The sequence below is a fragment of the Schistocerca americana genome, chromosome 1 (genome assembly GCF_021461395.2).
Source record: "Schistocerca americana isolate TAMUIC-IGC-003095 chromosome 1, iqSchAmer2.1, whole genome shotgun sequence".
NCBI classification, from domain to species: Eukaryota; Metazoa; Arthropoda; class Insecta; order Orthoptera; family Acrididae; genus Schistocerca; species Schistocerca americana.
The window spans coordinates 448871623-448895795 of record NC_060119.1 but is presented as its reverse complement, the minus strand read 5'-3'; the positions used below and the strand labels follow the sequence as shown (position 1 = coordinate 448895795).

The window sequence follows — 24173 nt, the reverse complement described above, 5'->3', positions numbered from 1 at the left end:
ACATTCTCAGTTGTCCAAAATGGCATGACAGAAAATATATCCATACCTTAACATTAGTTCTTCCTAACTGAAATAGTTTTTGCTCACCATATGCAATTTCAAATGAATGTAGAGCAGTCTACAGTTCAAGAACGGCTAAGAAAAAAAATTATATATATATATATATATATATATATATAGTGTGTGTGTGTGGAGAGAGAGAGAGAGAGAGAGAGAGAGAGAGAGAGAGAGAGAGAAACATTCCACGTGGGAAAAATATATCTAAAAACAAAGATTCTGTAACTTACCAAACGAAAGGATTGGTACGTTGATAGAAACAATAACAAACACAAACACACACACACAAAATTCAAGCTTTCGCAACCCACGGTTGTTTCATCAGGAAAGTGGGAAGGAGAGGGAAAGACAAAAGGATGTGGGTTTCACTGTTTCATTCTCATAGTTAATACATTTTCCTCGAATTCTGCTGTTCAGTATTCCTAACTTCAATGTTCCTAACATGTCCCTTACTCCACTGAGGCAATTCTCTAGTTTTTAAGTAGTCACCATTCTACTTCCATGGGTTGTTTACAGTTAGGTAGCAGCAGTTTTAAATATTTAGGGTTTATTAACACAGAGGTAACAAGTCGGTGAGTATTTGAGGACAGTATAATGTAATGATTTCCTTGTAGCACAGCAAAAGCAGCATCTGCAATTCCTTCACTCACCATTGTGGCTCTTTTGGTGTATCTACTTCCATAAAAACAGCTCATTGTGGCACATATATTTTTTTTGAAAGTGGTCGTTCGTGTACACATCATGGCCAAGAAATGGTAATTGTCATTATATTTGAATCTTTAAGAAGTAGAAAGAGGTTTTCAGAAATCCTAACATAATGAAAATTAAATTAATAGATGCAGATGCTGGGTTGCATTTGTCAAGTTAGATTCTACTAATCTTAGGTAGGAAGACAGTGATATTAATAAAATGTTCTGTACTTACATGAGACTTTTTATTTGATTCACAGGTTGCAATGAATATTTTAAACAATGGTCGCTTTGGGATGGCTGCAGCACTTGCTGGCACAATGAGAGCAGTATCAAAGAAAGCAGTAGAGCATGCCACAACAAGGGTACAATTTGGTCGAAAAATTGACACTTTTGGAAGTATTCAAGAAAAGATTGCTCGAATGGCAATGCTTCAGTATGTTACAGAGTCTCTAGCATATATGATTAGTGGAAACATGGACCGTGGATCTGTTGATTTCCAACTTGAAGCTGCTATTTCAAAGGTAAATGAATAAAAGTAAACATACATGACAGTGCTGTTTTTGTAAGATGTGTTATTGCCTGAGAGTGGCTTAGAAATGATATGTTGAAAATAACACTTAACTAGTGTTTGGCATCTAGAATTTTTTGGGCCTTCAGTTTCTTACTGAACTAGGCGATCTGAGACATTCGAATACCAGTATTATATTGCACAAAAATGTTGCTTAAAGTCTCAAATTTATGGTTTTTGCTGCTGAAGGCTAACATCTCATATAAGCGAATAGTGATTATGTAATGAGTAGTAGTGGTTGGATGTTACAAACATATTCTCAGTAACTGCTTCCCTCTGATAGTGAAGTTTCACAAGTTCAGTTGAGGTAAAATTATCTGTAATGCCATTTATTTGTTACACGAATGTGCAACCCATCTCGTCACTGCCATCATGTCTAGCATTACTTGACAAATTTGCTTCACAAATAGGTCTCCTGTGTCACACAGGCCATTATTGGAACTTTGTATTAGATTTGGAATACTTTCCCTGTGTGGAACTAACCTATTTACAAGGACTGCCATTTTCTGGAGCCATGTCCTGGAATGAAAGCCACACTACTCAGTACTAAACATTCTTTTCCTCCCAACTTGTACACCATCTCATTTACAAACTGCACCTTGTATTACATTGCTTCCTTACTTTAAGGTTGTTATTCTTTTCACTGCTTCACGGAAAGGCTTATTTCATATGTCTCCCCACCAGGATTTATTCCATCCTTTCAAAAGTGAAACTATCTTACAGAAGATTTGAATTAGGGCTGTGTAATGGCTCAACATATAAGTGAACAAAGTGAAACAGCTATAATTATTAGCTATCTTTAAAATGCACTAAATAAATTGTGCTTATTCAAGCTAAATTTAATACTGTAAGTTAATATTATAAAATTAACGGGAAACCTTCTACTATGAGAAGTTCCTCCTTCCTAATTTTCACTCAGCAGCTGCTATGTGCTACTGCTACATTAGTGTCTATGTAACACACACACACAGATATATATATATATATATATATATATATATATATATATATATATATATAATAGAAGGAAACATTCCACGTGGGAAAAATTATATATAAAAGCAAAGATGAGGTGACTTACCGAACGAAAGCGCTGGCAGGTCGACCTGCCAGCGCTTTCGTTCGGTAAGTCACCTCATCTTTGCTTTTATATATATATATATATATATATATATATAATAGAGGGAAACATTCCACATGGGAAATCATCTGTGTTTTTATATATATATACGAAAGCGCTGGCAGGTCGATAGAAACACAAACAGACACATACATACACACAAAATTCAAGCTTTCGCAACAAACTGTTGCCTCATCAGGAAAGAGGGAAGGAGAGGGAAAGACAAAAGGAAGTGGGTTTTAAGGGAGAGGGTAAGGAGTCATTCCAATCCCGGGAGTGGAAAAGGATGGGTACACACACACACACACACACACACACATCTGCACATACACACACAAGCAGACATTTGTAAAGGCAAAGAGTTTGGGCAGAGATGTCAGTCGAGGCGGAAGTAAAGAGGCAAAGATGTTGTTGAAAGACAGGTGAGGTATGAGTGGCGGCAACTTGAAATTAGCGGAGGTTGAGGCCTGGCGGATAACGAGAAGAGAGGATATACTGAAGGGCAAGTTCCCATCTCCAGAGTTCTGACAGGTTGGTGTTAGTGGGAAGTGTCTACATAACTCGGACGGTGTAACACTGCGCCAAGATGTGCTGGCCGTGCACCAAGGCATGTTTAGCTACAGGGTGATCCTCATTACCAACAAACACTGTCTGCCTGTGTCCGTTCATGCGAATGGACAGTTTGTTGCTGGTCATTCTCACATAGAAAGCTTCACAGTGTAGGCAGGTCAGTTGGTAAATCACGTGGGTGCTTTCACACGTGGCTCTGCCTTTGATCGTGTACACCTTCCGGGTTACAGGACTGGAGTAGGTGGTGGTGGGAGGGTGCATGGGACAGGTTTTACACCGGGGGCAGTTACAAGAGTAGGAGCCAGATGGTGGGGAAGGTGGTTTGGGGATTTCATAGGGATGAACTAAGAGGTTACGAAGGTTAGGTGGACGGCAGAAAGACACTCTTGGTGGAGTGGGGAGGATTTCATGAAGGATGGATCTCATTTCAGGGCAGGATTTGAGGAAGTCGTATCCCTGCTGGAGAGCCACATTCAGAGTCTGATTCAGTCCCGGAAAGTATCCTGTCACAAGTGGGGCACTTTTGGGGTTATTCTGTGGGAGGATCTGGATTTGAAGGGATGAGGAAGTGGCTCTGGTTATTTGCTTCTGTACCAGGTCGGGAGGGTAGTTGCGAAAGCTGTTTTCAGGTTGTTGGTGTAATGGTTCAGGGATTCCAGACTGGAGCGGATTTGCTTGCCACGAAGACCTAGGCTGTATGGAAGGGACCGTTTGATGTGGAATGGGTGGCAGCTGTCATAATGGAGGTACTGTTGCTTGTTGGTGGGTTTGATGTGGACGGACATGTGAAGCTGGCCATTGGACAGATGGAGGTCAACGTCAAGGAAAGTGGCATGGGATTTAGAGTAGGACCAGGTGAATCTGATGGAACTGAAGGAGTTGAGGTTGGAGAGGAAATTCTGGAGTTGTTCTTCAATGTGAGTCCAGATCATGAATATGTCATCAATAAATCTGTACCAAACTTTGGGTTGGCAGGCCTGGGTAACCAAGAAGGCTTCCTCTAAGCGACCCATGAATAGGTTGGCGTACGAGGGGGCCATCCTGGTACCACACACACACACACACACACACACACACACACACACACACACACACACACACAACCTTAACATTATTTTGCTGATGATGAGCAAGGATGCATAGGCCTGCTTTTCCATACCAGAGACAAGCAAACAAGTGGCTAAGCAAAATGAATTTTCACTCTGCAGAGGAAAGGGTGTTGATTTGATATTTCCTTTGGAAGGTTGAAGAGGTACTTGCAGAAGCAAAACTGGTGGGCAGTTCGTGAGTCATGAGTTGTGCCAGGATAACTTAGTAAGTGGAGCATTTTCCTGCAAAAGGCAAAGGTTTCACTCCATCTGGAACACAAGTTAAATATTCCAGTAAGGGTCAAGTAGCAGAGCAGTTTGGTTCACTGCATGAAGTTAAATTATAAGTTTCAAAATGTAAAAATTAGTTTTCAACTGCAGTAAAGATCAGTAATCACATTTAATGAAACCCCCAAATGTAAAGTTCATTGGTGTCCCAAGAGATGCAAAAGAAAAATGGAAACAATGCAGAGAAATCTAATTAAGAATTTTGGTTTTCACTTGAGTGCACTCATCCAGTACTGCACAAAATGTTCAGCGATATGGATGTAAAATTTCTTAACAGCGTTCACTTGACCTCGTAATTTAATTACCAGTTCCTGTGGTGCAGGTTATGTATATAAAGACGTTTGAGGGGATTTGATATGTTTATTTCTCACTTAGTTGCCTTAAAGGATTTTGGGAAAAGGCCAGTTTTATAAATCATGAACTGAAACTTGAGAAGACTCATCACATAACTGAAATTAATACAACCTTACATTTTTATGATACTAGAAATAAATGTTTGAGCAGTTTTACGAAAAGGATAGATAATGGCAATATTGTGAAAAGGATAGATTGCTGTTCACCATATAGAGGAGGTAAGTCAGACAGGCACAACAAAAAGACTGCTATTAAATGTGATCTTTTGCCTTATTAGGGCATAGAAACACACACACACACACACACACACACACACACACACACACACACACACATACATATGCACGCACAGGTGCGTGACCACCATCTCTGGCCCCCGAGTGTGTGTGTGTGTTATCCTTTTCCTAATATAGTCATTATTCCATCCTGGATTTTCCATAGCTTAATTTCAACAGTTTCCAGTTTCTTACATGTAATGTTGCAGAGTTTTGTCTTGTTGCTTTTGCAGGTATTTGCTTCTGAGGCTGCATGGACTGTGACAGATGAATCAATCCAAATACTTGGTGGTATGGGTTTTATGAAGGACTGTGGACTGGAAAGGGTTTTGAGAGATCTCAGGATATTTCGCATTTTTGAGGGCACAAATGACATATTAAGGTTGTTTGTGGCATTGACTGGTAAGTAAAATTATAATTCAACAACATATTATGAAACAATCTTTCTTACAGCCCTTCATTCTCTCTTACTGTTAAAACTGGCTTGAAAATTATGGCTCAAAGAATTCTACAGAGATTTCAAAATGAGGGCAATTATCGAATATTGTGACAGGTGATGTAAGCTGGATCTATCATTATGAGGTTGAAATGAAACACCAAAGTATGGAATGGCAACATTTGGATTTACCATTGAAAAAGAAAACAAGAACAATGTGGCCTGCTTGGAAAGTTACGGGCAGAGTCTTGCAGGATGCAGAGGGTTATATACTGGTTGATTTTTCTTGAACCTGGACAGGGCATAAATGCTGTCTGCTACATTTAGACACTTCTGAAGCACAATAACACACAGCCTCATTTTGAATTGAAATTGAGTCAGTAGGGTGCGAATGTCTTCTGCATCCTTCCTACAGTCTGTACTTTTTGTGCCCTCAGACTACCATCTTTCCATTTCTGACTGCTGCAGACCATAATGGCTTGTTAATGTCTTCTGGAATGAACTTCTACTACAAGCAAATTATCAGACTTATGGTATGGCAGGAAAAATATGTATCTCTTCTTTCCCAGTAAAATTCAGAACCTTCTCATTAGTTGTCCGAAAACTCTGCAAATCTTCCACTGTAGAACTACATTTCAAAACCTATTCTGTTCTAGTGTGAACTGTTCCTCATCCACATTTCACTGTTGTGTAACACTACATTCTTGACAAATACCTACTGAAAAAAGAATTCCTAATATTTAAATTAATATTCTCTTCTTGCTGTTGCCAGTCGGTATTTTATATTCTCTTTACATTGGCCATTGTATTTCAATGCCCAAATAGCAAAACTTTTCTACTACTTTTAGTGTCCCCAACCTAATCTATCAAGGTGGTAGCACAACAGGGAGCATACTTGACTCATTCAGGATGACGACAGTTCCAATTTGCAACCTGATTTAGGTTTTCTATTATGTCCCTAAATTATTTAAATCCATCCTTCACTAATCAGAACTAGCCTTCCATCTCTAATCTTCGTTCTGTCCTAATCTGATTCTCTCACATCACCAGATTTAATTCAACATTCCATAACACTTCTTTTACTTTAGTTGTTGTTCATCTTACAATCTCTTTTGCAAAACACTATCCATTCCTTTCAGCTGCTCTTCCAAGTCATTTGCTGTCTTTGACAGAATTACATAGCAATCAACAAACCTCAGAGTTTTTATGTCTTCTCCCAGAACTTTCATTTTCTTTCCAAATTTCTCCTTGTTTCCTTCACTCTGTCACAGTGACCTTCACAATTTCTTTCCATCCTTTTAATAACTCTCTCTCTTGAGCTATGTTGTGAGTGGTCCACCAAGCTATTTGACACACACACACACACACACACACACACACAACCATCTCCTTATCTTCTGGTACAAAATGAGAGATAATTGTGTTAAAATTCTTTCGAGCTTCCAGTCATGTCAAGTGGTTTAAAATCCTCTGCCATTGTCATGTGGTGACTCTTTTGGTTGCTGCTACGTCACTTGTGCTTGCTCCGGCACCATATAAGGTAATGTTTTCAGTGCTCGCCTGCCACACTTGCTTCAACCCTCCAATGGCCACGTCCCAAGCTGTACTTAGTTGCAGGTTGCTGTCTTTATTGAGGGTGTTGTCAAAAATTGTATCTCAACTCCTTCTTTTATTACACTGTCTTAGAAACTATTAGTCTGTGTAATAACTGATGTCTCTTCAAATGCAGTATGATTTCCATTTTCTAGAGCATATTCTGCTATTGCTGATTTCTAATGGTACCGAAAACAAAAGCATCTCTTGCGTTCTACACAGCACTGTCCAATAGTATGCACAGTCTGACCGACATAAAACTGTCCACACCCACACCCTATTTTATATATTCCTGGCATTCTGAGGCCTGCATCGTCTTTCACAGGCCAAATGACCTGTCGAATTTCAGTTGCAACCTGAAGAAGAAATTGATTTGATGCCCCTATAGGAGTCAGTTAATCTTTCCTGTTACTGAGCCACAGAATGGCAAAGACATATGCTTTTTAGAATCCTCCTCAGGGTCCCTCTGCTTCAGATTTTTGGAGGAGGGGGAGGAGGAGATTAGTGTTTAACGTCCCATCGACAACGAGGTCATTAGAGACGGAGCGCAAGCTCGGGTGAGGGAAGGATGGGGAAAGAAATCGGCCGTGCCCTTTCAAAGGAACCATCCCGGCATTTGCCTGAAGCGATTTAGGGAAATCACGGAAAACCTAAATCAGGATGGCCGGAGACGGGATTGAACCATCGTCCTCCCGAATGCGAGTCCAGTGTGCTAACCACTGCGCCACCTCGCTCGGTCAGATTTTTGGAAAGAAATCTAATAGTTGCTGTAGCTGTTTTCCTTGAAAACTTTCCCTAATGGCTCAGTTCCTTGGTTTTCACCATCTGAGACATCTTTCACTCAATTTACCAAGGTCCTCTGAACAGAATGTTTCTGCAACAGAAGGTGATGGCTGTTAGCGTGCATATATCGGTCTGTGTGTGTGGGTTTCCAGTAAATGCTGTGGCTGTGGCATCCATTTGCTTTATGGCAGACAAGGATATCATGTAATGGCAAGGCACCATCTCTCTCTACCTCCATTGCGAATTTTATGTTGTCATGGATATTGTTGATGCAGTCCAAGGATTCTGTTTTTCACATCCATAAGACCAGACAACAAACGTGATGATGTCAGTGTAATGATAAAAGCAGCTACACTTTGCAGAAGCCATGTCCAGGGCAATGTCTTCAAAGAACTTCATAAACAAGTTGATTATAAAAGGAGCTAATGGACTCCCCATCATGATGCCGCCCATCTGATAAAAATATTCTACATCGTACAAAAATAATTATAGCAGTGTGTGCTTAAATAAATTCACAACGAGGTCATCAAACAACTGGGAGAGCAGATCTAAATAATAATTGATGGGAACACACGTGAATGACACAACATCAAAGCTGACCATAATATCTCCTTCTCCAAGACACAGGCATTTAATTTGACTGAGGAAGTTGATCACATTGTTGATGTGGTGCACACAGTGACCAACATGCAGAGTAAAGAGGCTGGCCAGTTGTTTCACGAGTCTATAAAGTGGCAATCCAATGGTGATCATGAAGGGAATAGGGTTGTGTCCTTCTTGTAAACTGTTAGAAGGCCACTCAATGTAGATGGTAGAGGTGCCATAGGAAGGAGATCTTATGACATTCTATTGAGAAGCTCTGATGTCTTCCTCATTATTCTGGGCATTTGTTCCTTTGTTAATTTTTTGATGTGTGTCCTCCTCCAGCATCAACTAAACCTTCGCTTCAGTCAGCTCATTCCATAATGACCACTGCACTGCCTTTGTCAGCTGGCAGGACTATGAAGAGAGGATCATTTCAGACTTCTTCAAGATCATTACATTCAGATCTTTTCATGTTGGAGGTTGGCAGCTTGGATTTTAAGAGAATGTAGCTTGTTTCTCAATGAATTTCTTTAGCAGATTCATTGGGCTTCTTGTGAACTGCTTGTGCCACACCACTTATTACGTCAGTGAAAGGGATACTGTGTGATGATGGTGCAAAATTAAGACCCTTCGTAAGAGCCGAAATCGCACGTGCATCGATGTTTCTCATAGTCATGTTGATAACTGCGTGTTCTGTTGTTTTCTACTCTGCCCCATACTGTTGCTGTGAAAGCCAGTTGAATTTCCCATTCTACCTCTCCTTGGCTGTTCTGTGATGACATTTATTGTGCTACTGTGGCTGCATCAATCCATTCCCAATACAAAACTGAGAGTAACGCTGTCAGCTGCAGATGGACGGCTATTAGCTCGTAGGCATTTGTATTCAACTGCTTTCTGGTGTGACGCACCCTCTCTAGATGAAGCTAGCATGACAAAATATTTTCTTGGCTGCAGCAGTATTGATATGGTGGCTCACAAAGGCAAAACATGGAATCATCATCTCTTCATGGTGCTGTTGTGGATTTATTTAAGCACACTGTGATGTCACTTTTTTTTGTATAGTGGAGAATACTTTAATCAGACAGACTGTGTCATGATGGGGAGCCCATTAGCTCCAACTATAGACAACACATTTATCGAGTACTTTTGAGGACAAGAACCTGGACACAGTTCCTGTACAGCCTAGTTGCTTTTATCGTTACGTTGACGACACGTTCGTTGGGTGGTCTCATGGATGTGAAAAGATAAGGAGTATTCTTGCCGCACATCAACAATATCTGTGATAACAAGTTCATGAGGTAGAGGCAGGTGGTGCCTTGCCATTTCTTGACTTCCTCGTCCGCCATGAAGCAGACGGGTGTTTCAGTCACGATGTTTACCAGAAACTCACCCACACAGACTGATACCTGCACACTAAAATCTATCATCATCCACTCCAGAAATGTTCTTTTCTGAGGCCCTTGGCGGATCAAATGGTAGCTGTCTCAATTGGTGATTTTCAAGGAAAACAGCTACAACCACCGCCAGACTAAAAAATGGTTTCAGAACACCAGGAGAACATAAAATAACAAGCGGGTACAAACAGTTTGTAGTTACTCAGACTGCATACTATCAAACAGTGCTGTGCAGAACAAGAGGTGCTTTTGCCTTCAGTACCATGAGAAATCAGTGGTAGCAAAGCATGCTCTAGAAAACAGACATCGTAGTGCATTAGAAGAGACATTGTAATAAAACAAGTGATAGAATAAAAGTTTGTGACAACATGCCAATAAAGATGGCAGCCTGCAACTTGGGTCTTGGTCATTGGAAGGTTGCAGCAGGCACACAACGAAAACATTACCTTATATGGTAATGGAGGATGCACCAGTGACGTCACAGAAGGCAGCGCGGCTATGTAAGGATGGCAGCAGCAGCCAGTTGGTAGCTCGAGAGAATTTTATCAGTACATATTTTAGCAAAACCATGCATTCGAGAAATAATTATTTCAAAAGCTTGCTATCAAATGGCTTTCTTTCACCCTGATCAAAAGTTTGAGCCATTGAAATGGTGAGTTCCTCAATATCAATGTCAATCAATAAAATTTGTGTTGTTTTTCAGGCTAAATGACACTTTGTGAATATATTTTGATTGGTAAATGTGAATATTAAGTTCATAAAGTTCCAGTTTCTGGGAATTGGCTTTGGAGATACCTGTCACTCATTTGCCAGTGTATGCGGCCCTTGTAGTATATTAGTGTGAAGTAATTATTTGCAAATAAGATTTTCATGGTTAATGCAGAAGCCACATCAATATAACCATTTTGTTTTACAGGTATTCAGTATGCTGGAGCTCACCTGCGAGAATTGCAGAAGGCTTTTAAGAACCCTGCAGCAAACCTTGGACTTATATTTGGTGAGGCAACCAAACGAGCTATTCGATCTGTTGGCTTGGCCAGCCCTCCATCATTGTCTCATGTTGTGCATCCCAATCTTTCATCTTCTGCCACACTCGCCTCTAAGGTATGAAACAACCATTTCATAACAGCAATATGTTCGTATTTCTCAACACAGTCAAGAGAATGAGCTAAGAGTGTGGACATTTTTCTTCTGTGTGCCGCAGCAAAAATGTACTGCCACAGTATTGGGCATATTCTAAATTGTGCATCACAGACCATCTTTACAAAAGCGAAAACTAGAAAAGGGGCTTGCATTGTTACAAAGCTGCTTTTACCCAAGAAGTTTGGCTACTGTGTTACCTGTCACTATGGAAACTATCATGTTGTACTAAATTCCTCATTTCCAGTTGCCTCCATTTTCATACTTGCAGCCATAGTATTGTGCTGAAACGACAGGGGCCAATTACTAGAGAGAGAACAGATGCTTCAGAATAATTACTTTAACTGTAAAAACAGCACTGAGATAATCACTCTGGCTAGAACAGCTTCAATCTTTATTTAGTCTTGTTGACTGAAAGAGTTCACTATGTTAAAGATGAGTGGGAGCATTTGAAAATATACAATGGGCTGCAAGCAAAATGATTTTTGGAACTGTGGTTGGTGTCACCAAGAACAGTGATGAGTAATTTTTTCTTTCCCCATTGGCAGCCTTGGATAATTTATTGTCTGACAGATGGCCAATTTCCAGAAGCAAACTAAATGGGAAAGAACACTAAAAATTTTTATCTCTGCTTAAAGAAAATTGTCATAGCTCATCTCAGTAAAATCCAGCGAGTGCTGCCAAGTGTCTAGCATCTCGTATATCATGAAAAACTCACCTGTTGATCCATATTATTAATTAAAAAAGACCTAATAGAAAACAAGATTGTTCAGAACCTCCCACGCTGTTGAGTACCTCAATAGCACAAACAGAACTACTGACGGTAATGCCTTTGCTTGGTCCAACATAGACTGATCAGATCCTAGCTAACCACTATAAATACCTAGGATGGTTACAGGAGCTTAAAAAGTGGACCATAACCTGTATTTGTACAGATACTTAAAGATGCAGATAATGTGGCCTGATGACTGTTCTTCCTTATGTGGCATACACACAAGATTTAGCTGACTTGCGAAAATAAAACATCATTGATGGCAACCATTTAAGGCCTGATAAACCGACAGTGACATACAGCCCCAGTTGCCTTAGCAAGATTTCAGAAGTTGTCTGTGGTTTATGAATGCCACTGCTCCAACATCTTCACCAAGCCTTACAGAAATGAGATTACAAGATGCAGAAACTTTACTGTTGCTTATTTACGCTTCATACTCAGTTGCAAATCGCAGGGTAAAAAGTTGTAAGGTTTTCCACAGTCATTTAAGATACAGATGCATGTTAAACTATGCCATAGCTGTCTAATACATTTTCCCCACTTTTCTCAAGATATTCAAATTTTGGAATAGCTGCTGCTATAAGCATATTTTGGAGTATGTTAGTGTTAATGTTATATGTAGAAGACATGTTTTAAACATATGTATACTATTATAAAACAAACAAACTGTTGGTGCACTTGAATGAAAAGGTCTTCTATCAGTACAGTAACACACACCCAAACTATACAATGTCAACATTAAGTCTACATTTAACAATTTTTGCTGTTCTACAAATGTGCATTACATCACGCATGAGGAGTCACTACTTCAAGGCTATATTTTATCAGTTTATGTAATGCAATGACTTTTGTTTTTAATTGACAGTAGAAGACAGGGCTAATTTATTTTTATTTTCAGGCCATTGCTGCATACGGGAGTTCTGTGGAATCTGCACTAATCAAATATGGACGAGGAATTGTTGAAGAACAATTTATTTTGAATAGACTGGCAAATGCTGCAATTGATATTTACACGATGGTGGTAGTTCTGTCTAGAGCAACAAAGTCTTTGAATAGTAACCTGAAATCTGCAGCGTATGAACAAATGATTGTTGAAATTTGGTGTCAAGAGGTATGTTGAATAGTTATTTAATAAGGTGTTTAAATAAAGATACACATATTCCAATTTCAGGTTTAACAGGAAGAAGTATGTAGATTATAGGGATACTGTAAGTGATATCCTTGCCAGTGAACTACTGAGTAAAAGGCACTAACTGGCGAACCTTAGCTTCTATAATTTCTGCAGTTTCTCACCATTTCTCCGGCAGACAATGCAGTGTCATGATGACCATACAAGTTAGTAGCAAGCACATGATAACTGTAGTTGGGCCTCAAATGAGCATGTAGTGAAAGCTGTGAATCACATATATACAAAGCTGGATTAAAGTGTTTAATAGTGCACTGAAGGAAATATTCCATTGGAATAGGAATGTTGAAGTACCTGCGCGTTTTTTGGAGGGCTTGAATTTTAAAATTAGTCCGTATTAACAAAGTGAATGTGTGTGTACACTTTTCCATTGTTTGAAAGTGATAAATTAAGTATGTCATCTTTTATCCCAGAGGAGCCTTAACACATTTTATTGTAGAGTTTTGGCATAGTCCAATTGCCAACCATTAAAAACCATGGTCAGAAAGCTTAAAATAATGGGAGGACAGCTTACAAGATTATAGTTTTATTTTATGCCAACATCTCTGTTGTGAATGACAAGGTGATTTGCAGGAGGATGAGGGATGTAATTGGCAGCTTTGTTCAAGGAATGATTTTGGAAAATGTAGGAATTATCTGAAGCAACTTAGGAAAAGCATAATACAATAAAATAAAAACGGAATGAATAGAGGGAGGTCTGAATTTTGTAATAATATTTGATTTTCTTAAAGAAGTCCTATGTCAACAAACAATGGGAAGGGGAGGCTGCAGTGTGAAGTTTTATTCAAGTAATTATAATTTCATGTTGCAAGGGAAGCATACGCAGACTGTTGACTTAGATCACGTAATAAAGGAGGTGGAATCATAATAGGAGAATATTTCGTATTATGTTTATATGGAAAAAAAGTGCTCAAAGTGGTGATGACTGACGAAAAGAGTGCACACTTCTCTCTGAACTGGACCGTCTGTACTGTAATAGTGTGATGTTATATTCATACGACACCTATTAGTGGACATTAATTTGCTCTGCTGGGGGCGCTTTTCATGAGGTGTCTGAATGTCTGTGGAGAAATGGCAACATGTTCTTCCTCAAGAGCTGATACCAGGGTAGGTAGTTGGACGTTGGGGTGTGAAGCAAAGTCTTATGATCTGACTCATCCCAAAGTTGTTCCACTAGGTTTAGGTCAGGACTTTGGCCAGCCTAGTCTATTTCAGAAATGGTATTGTCCACATACCATTTCCTCACAGATGCTGCTTTATAAAAGGGTGCATTGTTATATTCATACAGTCAGTCATTGTCTCCGAACTGTTCATATACTGTAAGCAGTGTATACAATGCTGTAAAATCTGGTCATATCCTTCTACATTTAGCGTTTCCTTAAGTACAGTAAGGAGAAACACACCATATCATACCACCAGCTCCTCCATGCTTCACTGTTGACACTACACATAATGGCAGGTAATGTTATTTAGCCATAGGCCGAGCCCAAAGCTTTCCACTGGATTGGTACGTCATATAGTAGGATTTATCACACCAAATAACTCATTTCCAGTGGCATTGCACTTTACACCACTTCAAGCATCACTTAGCATTGACTACAGAAATGTTTGGCATACGAGGAGCTGCTCAACATTGCACCCCTGTAAATCCCTACGCACATTCACTGTTCTAGCTGGACTGCTGGTAGCACTTTGAAACTCAAGACTGACTTCTTGTGATGATTTCATGCAATTTTTTACAACCACCCTTTGCAATGCTTGGTGGCCCCTGTACACGAGGTTTGCCTGATCTGGGTTTAGCTGTGGTTGTTCCTCCATGTCTAAACTTTCATCAACAGTCGACTTGGACAGCCTTAAAAGCAAAGCAGTCACTTATCCGAAGATTGTTTTGAACACCACAGTACTGTATTAGGCTTGGTCCTGTTGGAGGTGGTACACAGATGCTTTCTTCCAACATTTGACCTGAATTACCCAGCCACTTAAAGGGGGAACTACAGTTTAACATGGAATCCAAACCATCGTGCAGTTCAGAATTTTTCACATCAACAGACATTGTCATAGGTGGAAGAAGTGATAAGTGACAGATAAGAATTGGGGATTGACTGGGTATCGAGCCCAAGATCTTTGGATATGCATTCTGGCATTTTACTAATGAGCCACCAAGCTCTGTAAGGGGTGAAATGTCCATGATGTATTTGTTACTGCTTCTCTACTTACAACAAAAAGCTCCTTACTCCTTTTATACTGGCAGGTATGGCTCTCTGACATCTAGAGGTCTATTCCACACTACATAGTGGGTGCGTCTGTCCTTTCAGTGAAATGTGAAACTATGCGGTCCAGTCACATTTAGTGATCACCACCTGTGTTTGATGTCAATGTGCAATAACCACTCACAACTCACAGATGGCAGCACCAGCAGTGGAAGGTGTATAAAGCGTCAGGAAGATAAGGAAAACAGTGCAGACATTTTTGTAATGCGGACATCTAAAAGGACATGATCACTGGCTTTTGGGCCAAGGATGGAAGGATTTTCGAAATAGCTAAGTTTGTAAACTATACACATGCTGCCATGGCTAAATTATACTGTGCATGGCAAAATGGTGTTGTCCAAAACTGACACTGAATCACCTGTGGTGCACTATGGGCCATGAAAGACAGGGGTGATGTGTAAAGTGAATAGATGAGCAACTGATGCCCAAGTGAACGAAGGGGCTACCAACAGCATCTCCTCAGTGAATGATGCTGTGTGTGGAGCTCCGCAGCAGCTGTCTGGTTGATGCACTCATGCTGTCTGCTATTCATCAGTAATGAAAGCCGGAATTTTCACGTCACTACCACAACTTGACGTCCACTGAGTGGTGAGAGGTGGTTTTTTAGATTAATCAGGTTTTATGCTCCATCAGACAGATGGTTGTTGGAATATACAGCCATGCAACAATTGTTGAAACATTTCAGGCCAGAGGAAGAAGCTTTTATGAGCTGGGTAAAATCAAACAATGGAAAATCTAGGATGAAATGTAACAACTTTATGAATAGGATAGTTGCTAATCGTGAAGATACCGAGTCGCAAATAGGCACAACAAAAATACTGTCACAAAGTTAGCTTTGTCAGGTGTGTGTGTGTGTGTGTGTGTGTGTGTGTGTGTGTGTGTGTGTGTGCATTATGGGCCATGAAAGTCAGGGGTGACCATCTTTCAATTGCACCTATCTGCGACTCCTTTTCATAATATGCTCTGGGTAATGTTTTTGTGGAATTCCCTAGATGATCTCATCATTCTGGAAGGCACAATGGATCAACATAATGTATACATTATACTTGGGTTTTTTTTTTTTTTGCCCTGAATGGCATCTGCCAGCAGGACAATGCTACATGTTGTACAGCTCGCAGTGTACATGTGTGGTTTGAAAAGGACCGGGATGAATTTACTGTACTCTTCTGGCCACCGAACTCCCCAGATTTAAACCCACTTGAGAATCTGCAGGACCATTTCAATAGGGCTATTTGCACCATCGAGCCTCAACCAAGAAACCTAACGCAGCTGGCCATGGCATTTGAGTCAGTAAGGCTCCACATCCCTGTCGATACCTTCCAGAACCTCACTGACACTCTTCCTGTAGAATGAGCTTTTTGTTTCTGAGGCAACTGAGATTGGAGCAACTCCATACATAAGCTAGTGCTGCCTGCCGCAACAAGTAACTTCATTTTTCACAGTGCATTATTAAGTTTTGGATCCTATAAATTCATCTCAAAGTGCTTTTTCTGAATCATCACACATAAGTCATCTTGCACTACTACTGACCATAATAAAATTAACATGTTGACTGCCCTATGCATAGTGGTTGCTGTTACACTGCCAGCATAGCAAGCACATAACTTATGTATGATATTCTGCTGTGGTTGTTGGTGATCTAGTGGCCATCAACATGTCATAGTGCCACCACTGAAGTGGATCATTAACAGTGTGACAGAAGAGCTTCCCATGGGAAAAGATCTCTTGCACAACCATGTAAAAGATATCTTGACAATATTCAAAGTGATTTGGAAAATTATTTGTGAGGACAGTGCAAAACAAAGTGACTTGATATTTTCTTCTTTAGCAGAGTGCCTATATGGCTTCTAAAGTTTAATAATCATAATAGGATGGACATATTCCGCTGTAAGCTAACCTAAACATTTTAGAAAAAGTTAGTTTTGTATATGTAGAAGTATTCCAAAATACTCACAAAATGGTAAACCTGGAAGTGCAGTGAATTCATTGGAAAGTGTGCAGAAGCATTTAATTACACTGCAACACCATGAAGAGGCATGCAAAAAAACATCAGATTTGCATAAAGTGTACTACGTGTTTCGATAAGTAAATTATAACCATTTCAGTTTAACCACCCAAAGTTGGTAGCGGTAACGCCATCTATAAGGAAAGATTATATAATAGGCTTCTTATTCAGAAATCAGATTTGTTAGTGGAGACAATCTTGTTGTACTTCGTGTAAGAAGGAGAAATGTATACCAGTGTGTAATTTAAGATCTTGAATTATTAATTCCATGTTCTGGAAACTAATTGCTGCTTTTGTCTTTCTTCTCTACAGGCCTCAAAACGTGTCGAGCAGAACCTTCAGGCAACTGCAAGTGAAGATGTTCTTGACACATTTAAAAAGATGAGTGAACTTTCCAAAAATATATGTACAAATGGTGGCCTGGTTCAACTAAACCCTCTAAACTTGTAACATGAGTTACTGAAGATTGCTATGAGATATATATTTCGAAGCACTAGTTCTCCGTGGAACTCCTAACGGAAACTTTTCAGAAAATGTTTCAACAGTATTGCACTTTTACATATTTTATTTCTGTATGAAGATCTGATTTCTTTAATTTTATTACATTACGGATGCTGATTTTTGTTATCTGTACCACACTGAAGGATGATGTTCTTCTCGCATAAAATGTGTGTTTGGAACTCGACTGAAACTTGTGGTTAAGCTGGATGTCAGTATTCATTATAAGGATGCATACCATTGCCTTACAAAGTAAGCTCTCTGTACTCTAAAACCTTTGCTGCAAAACTGACAATTCTCCCTAAAAAAAACCTCACCACTCTATAAGCTGGTGCCAATCAGCACTTGACAATAGCTCAAGTCCATGACAAATACATTTTTTTCCCTTAAGCTTGCATCCTGCATCTAAAGCAACTTTTTTTACTAAATTAAAATCAAAGAAATGGAGCAGCTTTTAAAAATGAAAAAAAAAGCAGGCTGTGTGTATTCAATGTGTGTTTCTCACGTTAAATTGTGAAATAGAACAAATATACAATGTATTTAACACTTTGATACCATCTGTCATACAGATTTACTTAAAATAATTATTTTGATATTGCAAAAAATGTGTGAACTTCACTGCTAGGTAATAAGTATGATTTGTATATACAGTTTTTACGTCTAAATAAAGTCTATTTTTTGTATCATTGACTAATTCAAGAAACTGGTATGGAGCAAAATGACCCATGGTTTCCTGTCTACCTTTTATGCACTGACTTGAGGTCCATAACCAAGTTGTAGAGACTGAGCTTAAGTAAGTACTGTGATATCATGATGGTTTAAGATCTCTTACACCACTGTTAACACTTCTATTCCACAACAGAGTGCATGTTACAATTGATGCAGTACTCTTCTGACTTATAACAGAAAATCTCCATGTAACACAAGTTTTCAAGAATTAATAATCATAATCTTTTCAGATGAAGGAGGAGGTGATCTTTGTGAAACTTAACAATTGCAACAAGGACATAAAATGAAGTGTAACTCATTTTCTGAGATTAATTTATATCCCTTTGACACTACAAGATTTAAAGTAAATGTGATATTAGAAGATAAGTAATGGAAGGAGTGAAAGTAATAACTCTCCATATAATCAAGTGGTACATAAGAAATGCTACGGTTGCAAAAACTGTCTTATTGCACAGCTAACTACAGTGGCCGTCGTCATGAAAGTATGCATCTCAAGGTCATTACAGTATTGACAATTAGTGAGCTTTCAAATCTTAGTACAAATTCTGAATTTAGTCTAGTACTTTCCACAACAAAACCCTTGGCAGCAGCTTTAAAAAAAAAGTTACAAGAAATTTTGAAGAAAATTATTTGGACTTAAAAATTTATGAACATTCTCGAAGTTTGTAGGAGCTTGTGATACATGCAAAATGTGATCAAGTAATCCCAATCTTTGCTTTACTTAAAGAATCTTTAAGTGGTTTTGCACAACTCTGGTCATTTTCTTCGGATTGCTTCATGCAAAAAGCACAAAACTCCCAGATAGTATTCCTTATTGACCATATAATCATTAGGCAGGAACTCATACATTATCCCATTGTAATCGAAGCAAACGGTGAGAACCTTCATGTGTGATCGCACTTACTGAATTTTTTTCGGTCTTGGTTCTTCAAGCAGTTACCGTTGGGACAAGTGGGCCTTGGTTTTGACGTCATGCTCTTTATACCCATCTTTCATCATATGATATACCGTAACCTTCTTTAGAAGTTCTGGATCATTGTCGACTTAATTCAGTAATTCCTGAGCGATGTGCATGTGATATGTTTTCCATAAAAAGTCAATTTCGGACTAAACTTTGCTGCTAGACATTAAATGTCCAAAAAATTGCTTGGCATGAGCCAAAGGGTATGCCAAATCATCAGCAATCTCTCTGATGTGATTTGATAATTCTCCAGAGCCGTTCACTTTACTTTTTCCACATTATCATCAGTAATTGATCTGCTAGTGCATCCAAGGTGGTTAATATTTTCTCAACACTCTTTGAAATGTTTATACCACTCTCTTGTCTTACTCATAGCAGATTCGCCAAAAGCCACAAAAGCAGTGCCGCACTTTATTCAATTTTTCAGTCAAACTTTAATGCACATTTTTTAAATCTATTTTTTCGAAAGGCCAGGCACTCTAAAAGATGTATAACCTCTTCAACTGTCAACAATGAGCTAAACATTCAAATCAGCTGAAAATGCATACCTACATTATGAACACTTGTAATAACATAATTTTTTTTAAAAATCAGATGTATAAAGAAAACCAAATTAAAAATTTTTTACTTTCTGATCACACATCGTATTTTAATGTGAAAACATAAAATACCGTAAGAAGTTTAAAAGCATTCCACCTGTTCTAACATTTTTTGACGACACAAATGTGTGAAGTTGGATTGCAACCTTCTCACTTCTTTTACACGCGTAGACCTACTTGGTATGCACAACTGATCTTCTTTTCTGGATAGCCGGCTACGTCAGTCTCCAAAAAATGACGCTAGTTAAAGGAATATATATCTTCCACGCAGAACAAAATTCACATAAGCAATTGACTTCTTGTAAGTCACCTGTGTCGTCTCACATTAGAAACAATTAAGCTACCTTTACAACAGAGTTGGCTTGATAACCACGACTCTATTATACAGGAATCATACACGTTTCTTGCCTCTAGCAAGTTAAAGTTAAAAGTTACTAAAAATCTTTTTCTATTCAATTGCTCTTTTGTCACTAACAATATTCAGTTATAAAACAGTACAGAATAACACAGAAGTTCCTTAAGTCTGCCGTATTCTTTCATTAAACCTCCATGGCACAACTGGCAAACACTTGTCGGTGCCGTTTGACTGCAGTGTAGTGTCTGTCTTCTTACTACTCACTTCGGACCTCCACACAGACAGGTGACATGCAGTAGATAGGCCTTCTCACACTTATATTTAAAATATTGTGTGTTCAAGATGGTCGAAGGCCAAGTGGTTCTAGAATTTACGCAAAAATTCTCGAAACACTTCACTGTGTAATTGAAAATGCCATCAGTGATGATCTTGTAGAAGCTTCCAGTGAGAAGTTGTTAAGAAAACTATAAAATTAATTATGGTAGCATCTGACATTACTGCATTTCAATTCTGAGCTCTCCTTAATGACTGAGAATATTCCATGCCTCCCAGAAATTTATTTGCCGCTCTTACTGTTCATTCATCACTGCACCCATCACCCAAATTGCCAATATGTACTAAAGTAACTGTAGGTGCTTTCAAATCAATATTTCCATTGAAGTTGAGCAAAATGTACTTTGTGTGGGGGGGGGGGGGGGGGTGCAACCCAAGTTTTATCGAAGTATACTACAAGCTTATTGTCTCAGCATGCAATAAGTGCATTGGCTGCTGCAATGTGTGTATATTCCACTAAAAATTTTTGTCCAACATTACACTCTCAATCAAAAACCAAGCGTGCAGGGAACAGAGGTCTCTGAGCCAGAACAAATAATTTTTACATGGAGACCATCCTGTATTTTTCTAGCCATTGGATACTCTCCTCTGCCATAATGTTGAAGTATTGTTTTACGCAGTAACTTCTTCAAATTGTGTTGATTTCCTTGCAGAACAGAAATGTTCACATCTACAGATTCTGCCGATGTTACTGTGCTGTTACGTGGCAAAACAGTCATTTTGAAAATATCACAAAGCTTTGTCATCATTTTACGAACATGTGCAAAATTTATGTTATTTGTGGCTTCTCTACTGTTGGCCAGATCATTGAAAGACTTCAGTACATTTGGTATGACAATTTTAGATTGTTTTCAAATGTCTTTTTTCGCCCTTCATGCACACCTCAGTGTCACTACACAGAGGCCTTTCTTTCACTACCATACATCAATACACCATTCCATGTAAGACTGAACCACACTGTGAACACACGATATCACATGGAAACACTGGAAATTGAGGTGGTGCCAACATACTGCACTATAACAGTGTGTATGTGGCAACAAAGTTATGCAGTGGACTAATCACAGCACTTAGCACCTGAGGACTAAAGGCAGGGGTGTGATCTCGAGATGTCTACAGCACTGCTGTTAAAATGAGGTGAGGGGTTGTAATTGGTGGAGCAGTTGAAGGGACAAGTGGCTGAAGGCTGGGCGGGAGAGGCAGCAAGCACACAAGATGGGGACATGGCACCAGTGAACTTACTCTGATACAGGTAGAGGGAGCTGTATGTGACACACAGTGACAAAGAGGAATGAAATGGGAGGGAGCAAGATGGGCGACTGGAGAGTAAGGGCAGGAGGATGTGTTGTAAGGATAATTAACATCCAAGCAGTTCACAGAAGCTGGTGAACTCTACTCTTGGCCACAGTCTGGCAGAGGCCTTTCACAGGTGGCTCTGTCCCTGATAGGCTAAGATGTGGGTGCATTAGACAGATCTTTTTCCACAGGTTTATGACTCGTGCATATTCTGTACTATACTGCACATCACAGAAGGTGCCCCTCTGCCCAGAGAGGAAGAGCATTAGGAAAGTATGGAGGAGGTAAGGTTTCTATGGGTGGTGGTAGAACACCCTATGTGTTGTCAAACTGTAGAAAGTACTGCTTCACACAACAATGAATAAAATTGTATTGCCAATCAAGTCTGGAGGAGAACATCTATAACCATCTGGAGGAAGACTGAATCTAATTGGCAGCTAGAGTTTGGTAGAGGGGAACGCAAAGAGCTGTTCAAAACTGCAGTGCCTTCTGACATGACATGCATTAAAGTTAACTATGAAGAAGGATATTGTTCAAAAGTTTAGCTACATTTTCAGTCTTGTTTATGTACCTATTAATCACTGAAAACTTTAACTATACAGTGAGTCGTTACCTTTAATCCTTTCTATATCAATGTATCTCACAACACATTTTGATCCTAAAACCCAAGTTTCAGTAGATACCTTCGACTAAACCTTCTTACAATTTCTGTTTTTTAGGTAGTAAAAAATTAGACGGAAGTAAATAGGACCATGCTCAGAGGGTTTCTTATAAACTTAATTCCCGGGATGATGAACTGCCTATAAACGTAATTAAGAATCTCGACAATTTCTGCCTGTTATTGACACTGATACTGACAAGATACCAGGTTCTGGGAACGTTTAAGTTTTGAAGTCAATAACAAATGACAAAAGAATTTTTTTACATGTGATAATTATAAATTAACTATTTTTGATTGTCGTCCTTTACTTCTACTGCAAAACCTTGCTGCTTGCCACATTTTTAAGATTCTAAGTCAACAGGCAGTAGCCTAGAAGTTTTGATGATCGAGTTTGCAAGTATTAAAATATGTGACTTAAATGGTCTTATCTTTTGATTTCACTGACTCAGAGACTTCAATTTTTTACACCACCAAGGGACTGCAGGCCTTAGTGTGTAACAAATTTCAACTTGGAACATCCATGCATTCTTGAGAACAAGGGTTCTTGACAGTCAGGCAGACTGACAACAAAGTGGTTCAATAAGAATTCCATTTTTACATATTAAGGTACAGAACTGTAAAAAGATAAGATAGTTATAACCCTTTTCAGAGGGTTTTCTGGTACCTTTAGTAGTATTTTATTGTAAACGAAGGCCCCACCCACCAGTACTGAAGAATTTTAACACTTTTGTGAGGTTTCATTTAATGAAATAAACATACAACACTGTTACACAGAAAAAATATGGTACACTAAAGTTCTGGTAGAATGTAAATAATTTAGGAGTAAAGGTTAACAACTCACCAAATAAAGACTGAAAACTTTGCTACCTTTTAGATGAATCCTTTTTCAGGCTGCTGTGTACATATATATCTCCCTCCCCTGCCCCCACCCCCTCCATACTCTGTAGTGTAGAAACATAGGTATTTGGGGGGATGGGATGGGGTGAGGGGAGGCAGAAGGATCCACATGGCAAGGGTTGCAAAGCAGCCATTGAAATCAAGCATAATGTATTCAGCAGAGTGCTCCACCACTAGGTGGTCAACGTTGCTCTTAACCACAGTTTGGTAGTGGTCATTAATTCAGATGGACAGCTGATATGTAGTCACACATACACCGGAACACCTGCCTAATATCATATAGGGCCCCCAAAAGCACGCAGAAGTGCTGCAACATGACGTGGCATGGACTCGACTAATGTCTGAAGTAGTGCTGGAGAGAACTGACACCATGAATCCTGCAGGGCTGCCCATGAATTTGTGAGAGTACGAGGGGGTTCAGATCTCTTCTGAACAGCACGTTGCAAGGCAGTAATATTCAGGTCTGGGGAGTCTGTTGGCCAGCTGAAGTGTATAACTCAGAAGAGTGTTCCTGGAGCCACTCTGTAGCAATTCTGGATGTGTGAGGGGTCGCACTGTCCTGCTGGAATTGCACAAGTCCATCGGAATGCACAATGGACATGAATGGATGCAAGTGATCAGACAGGATGCATTAGTATGTCACCTGTTAAGGATCGTATCCAGACACA

The 24173-nt window shown here is 39.3% G+C and overlaps 1 protein-coding gene across 1 annotated transcript in view; it reads left to right on the top strand.

Moving 5' to 3' along the window:
* Positions 1-18357, top strand: part of LOC124603084 (very long-chain specific acyl-CoA dehydrogenase, mitochondrial) — a 51512-nt gene extending 33155 nt beyond the window's left edge. Inside the window, exons 7-11 of the mRNA XM_047136370.1 lie at positions 1007-1270; positions 5246-5414; positions 10720-10907; positions 12614-12826; positions 17489-18357. Of these exons, the coding sequence (XP_046992326.1) occupies positions 1007-1270; positions 5246-5414; positions 10720-10907; positions 12614-12826; positions 17489-17626 (972 nt within the window). The 3' untranslated portion in view covers positions 17627-18357. The remainder of the gene's footprint in view (positions 1-1006; positions 1271-5245; positions 5415-10719; positions 10908-12613; positions 12827-17488) is intronic.
* Positions 18358-24173: the final 5816 nt, after the last annotated feature.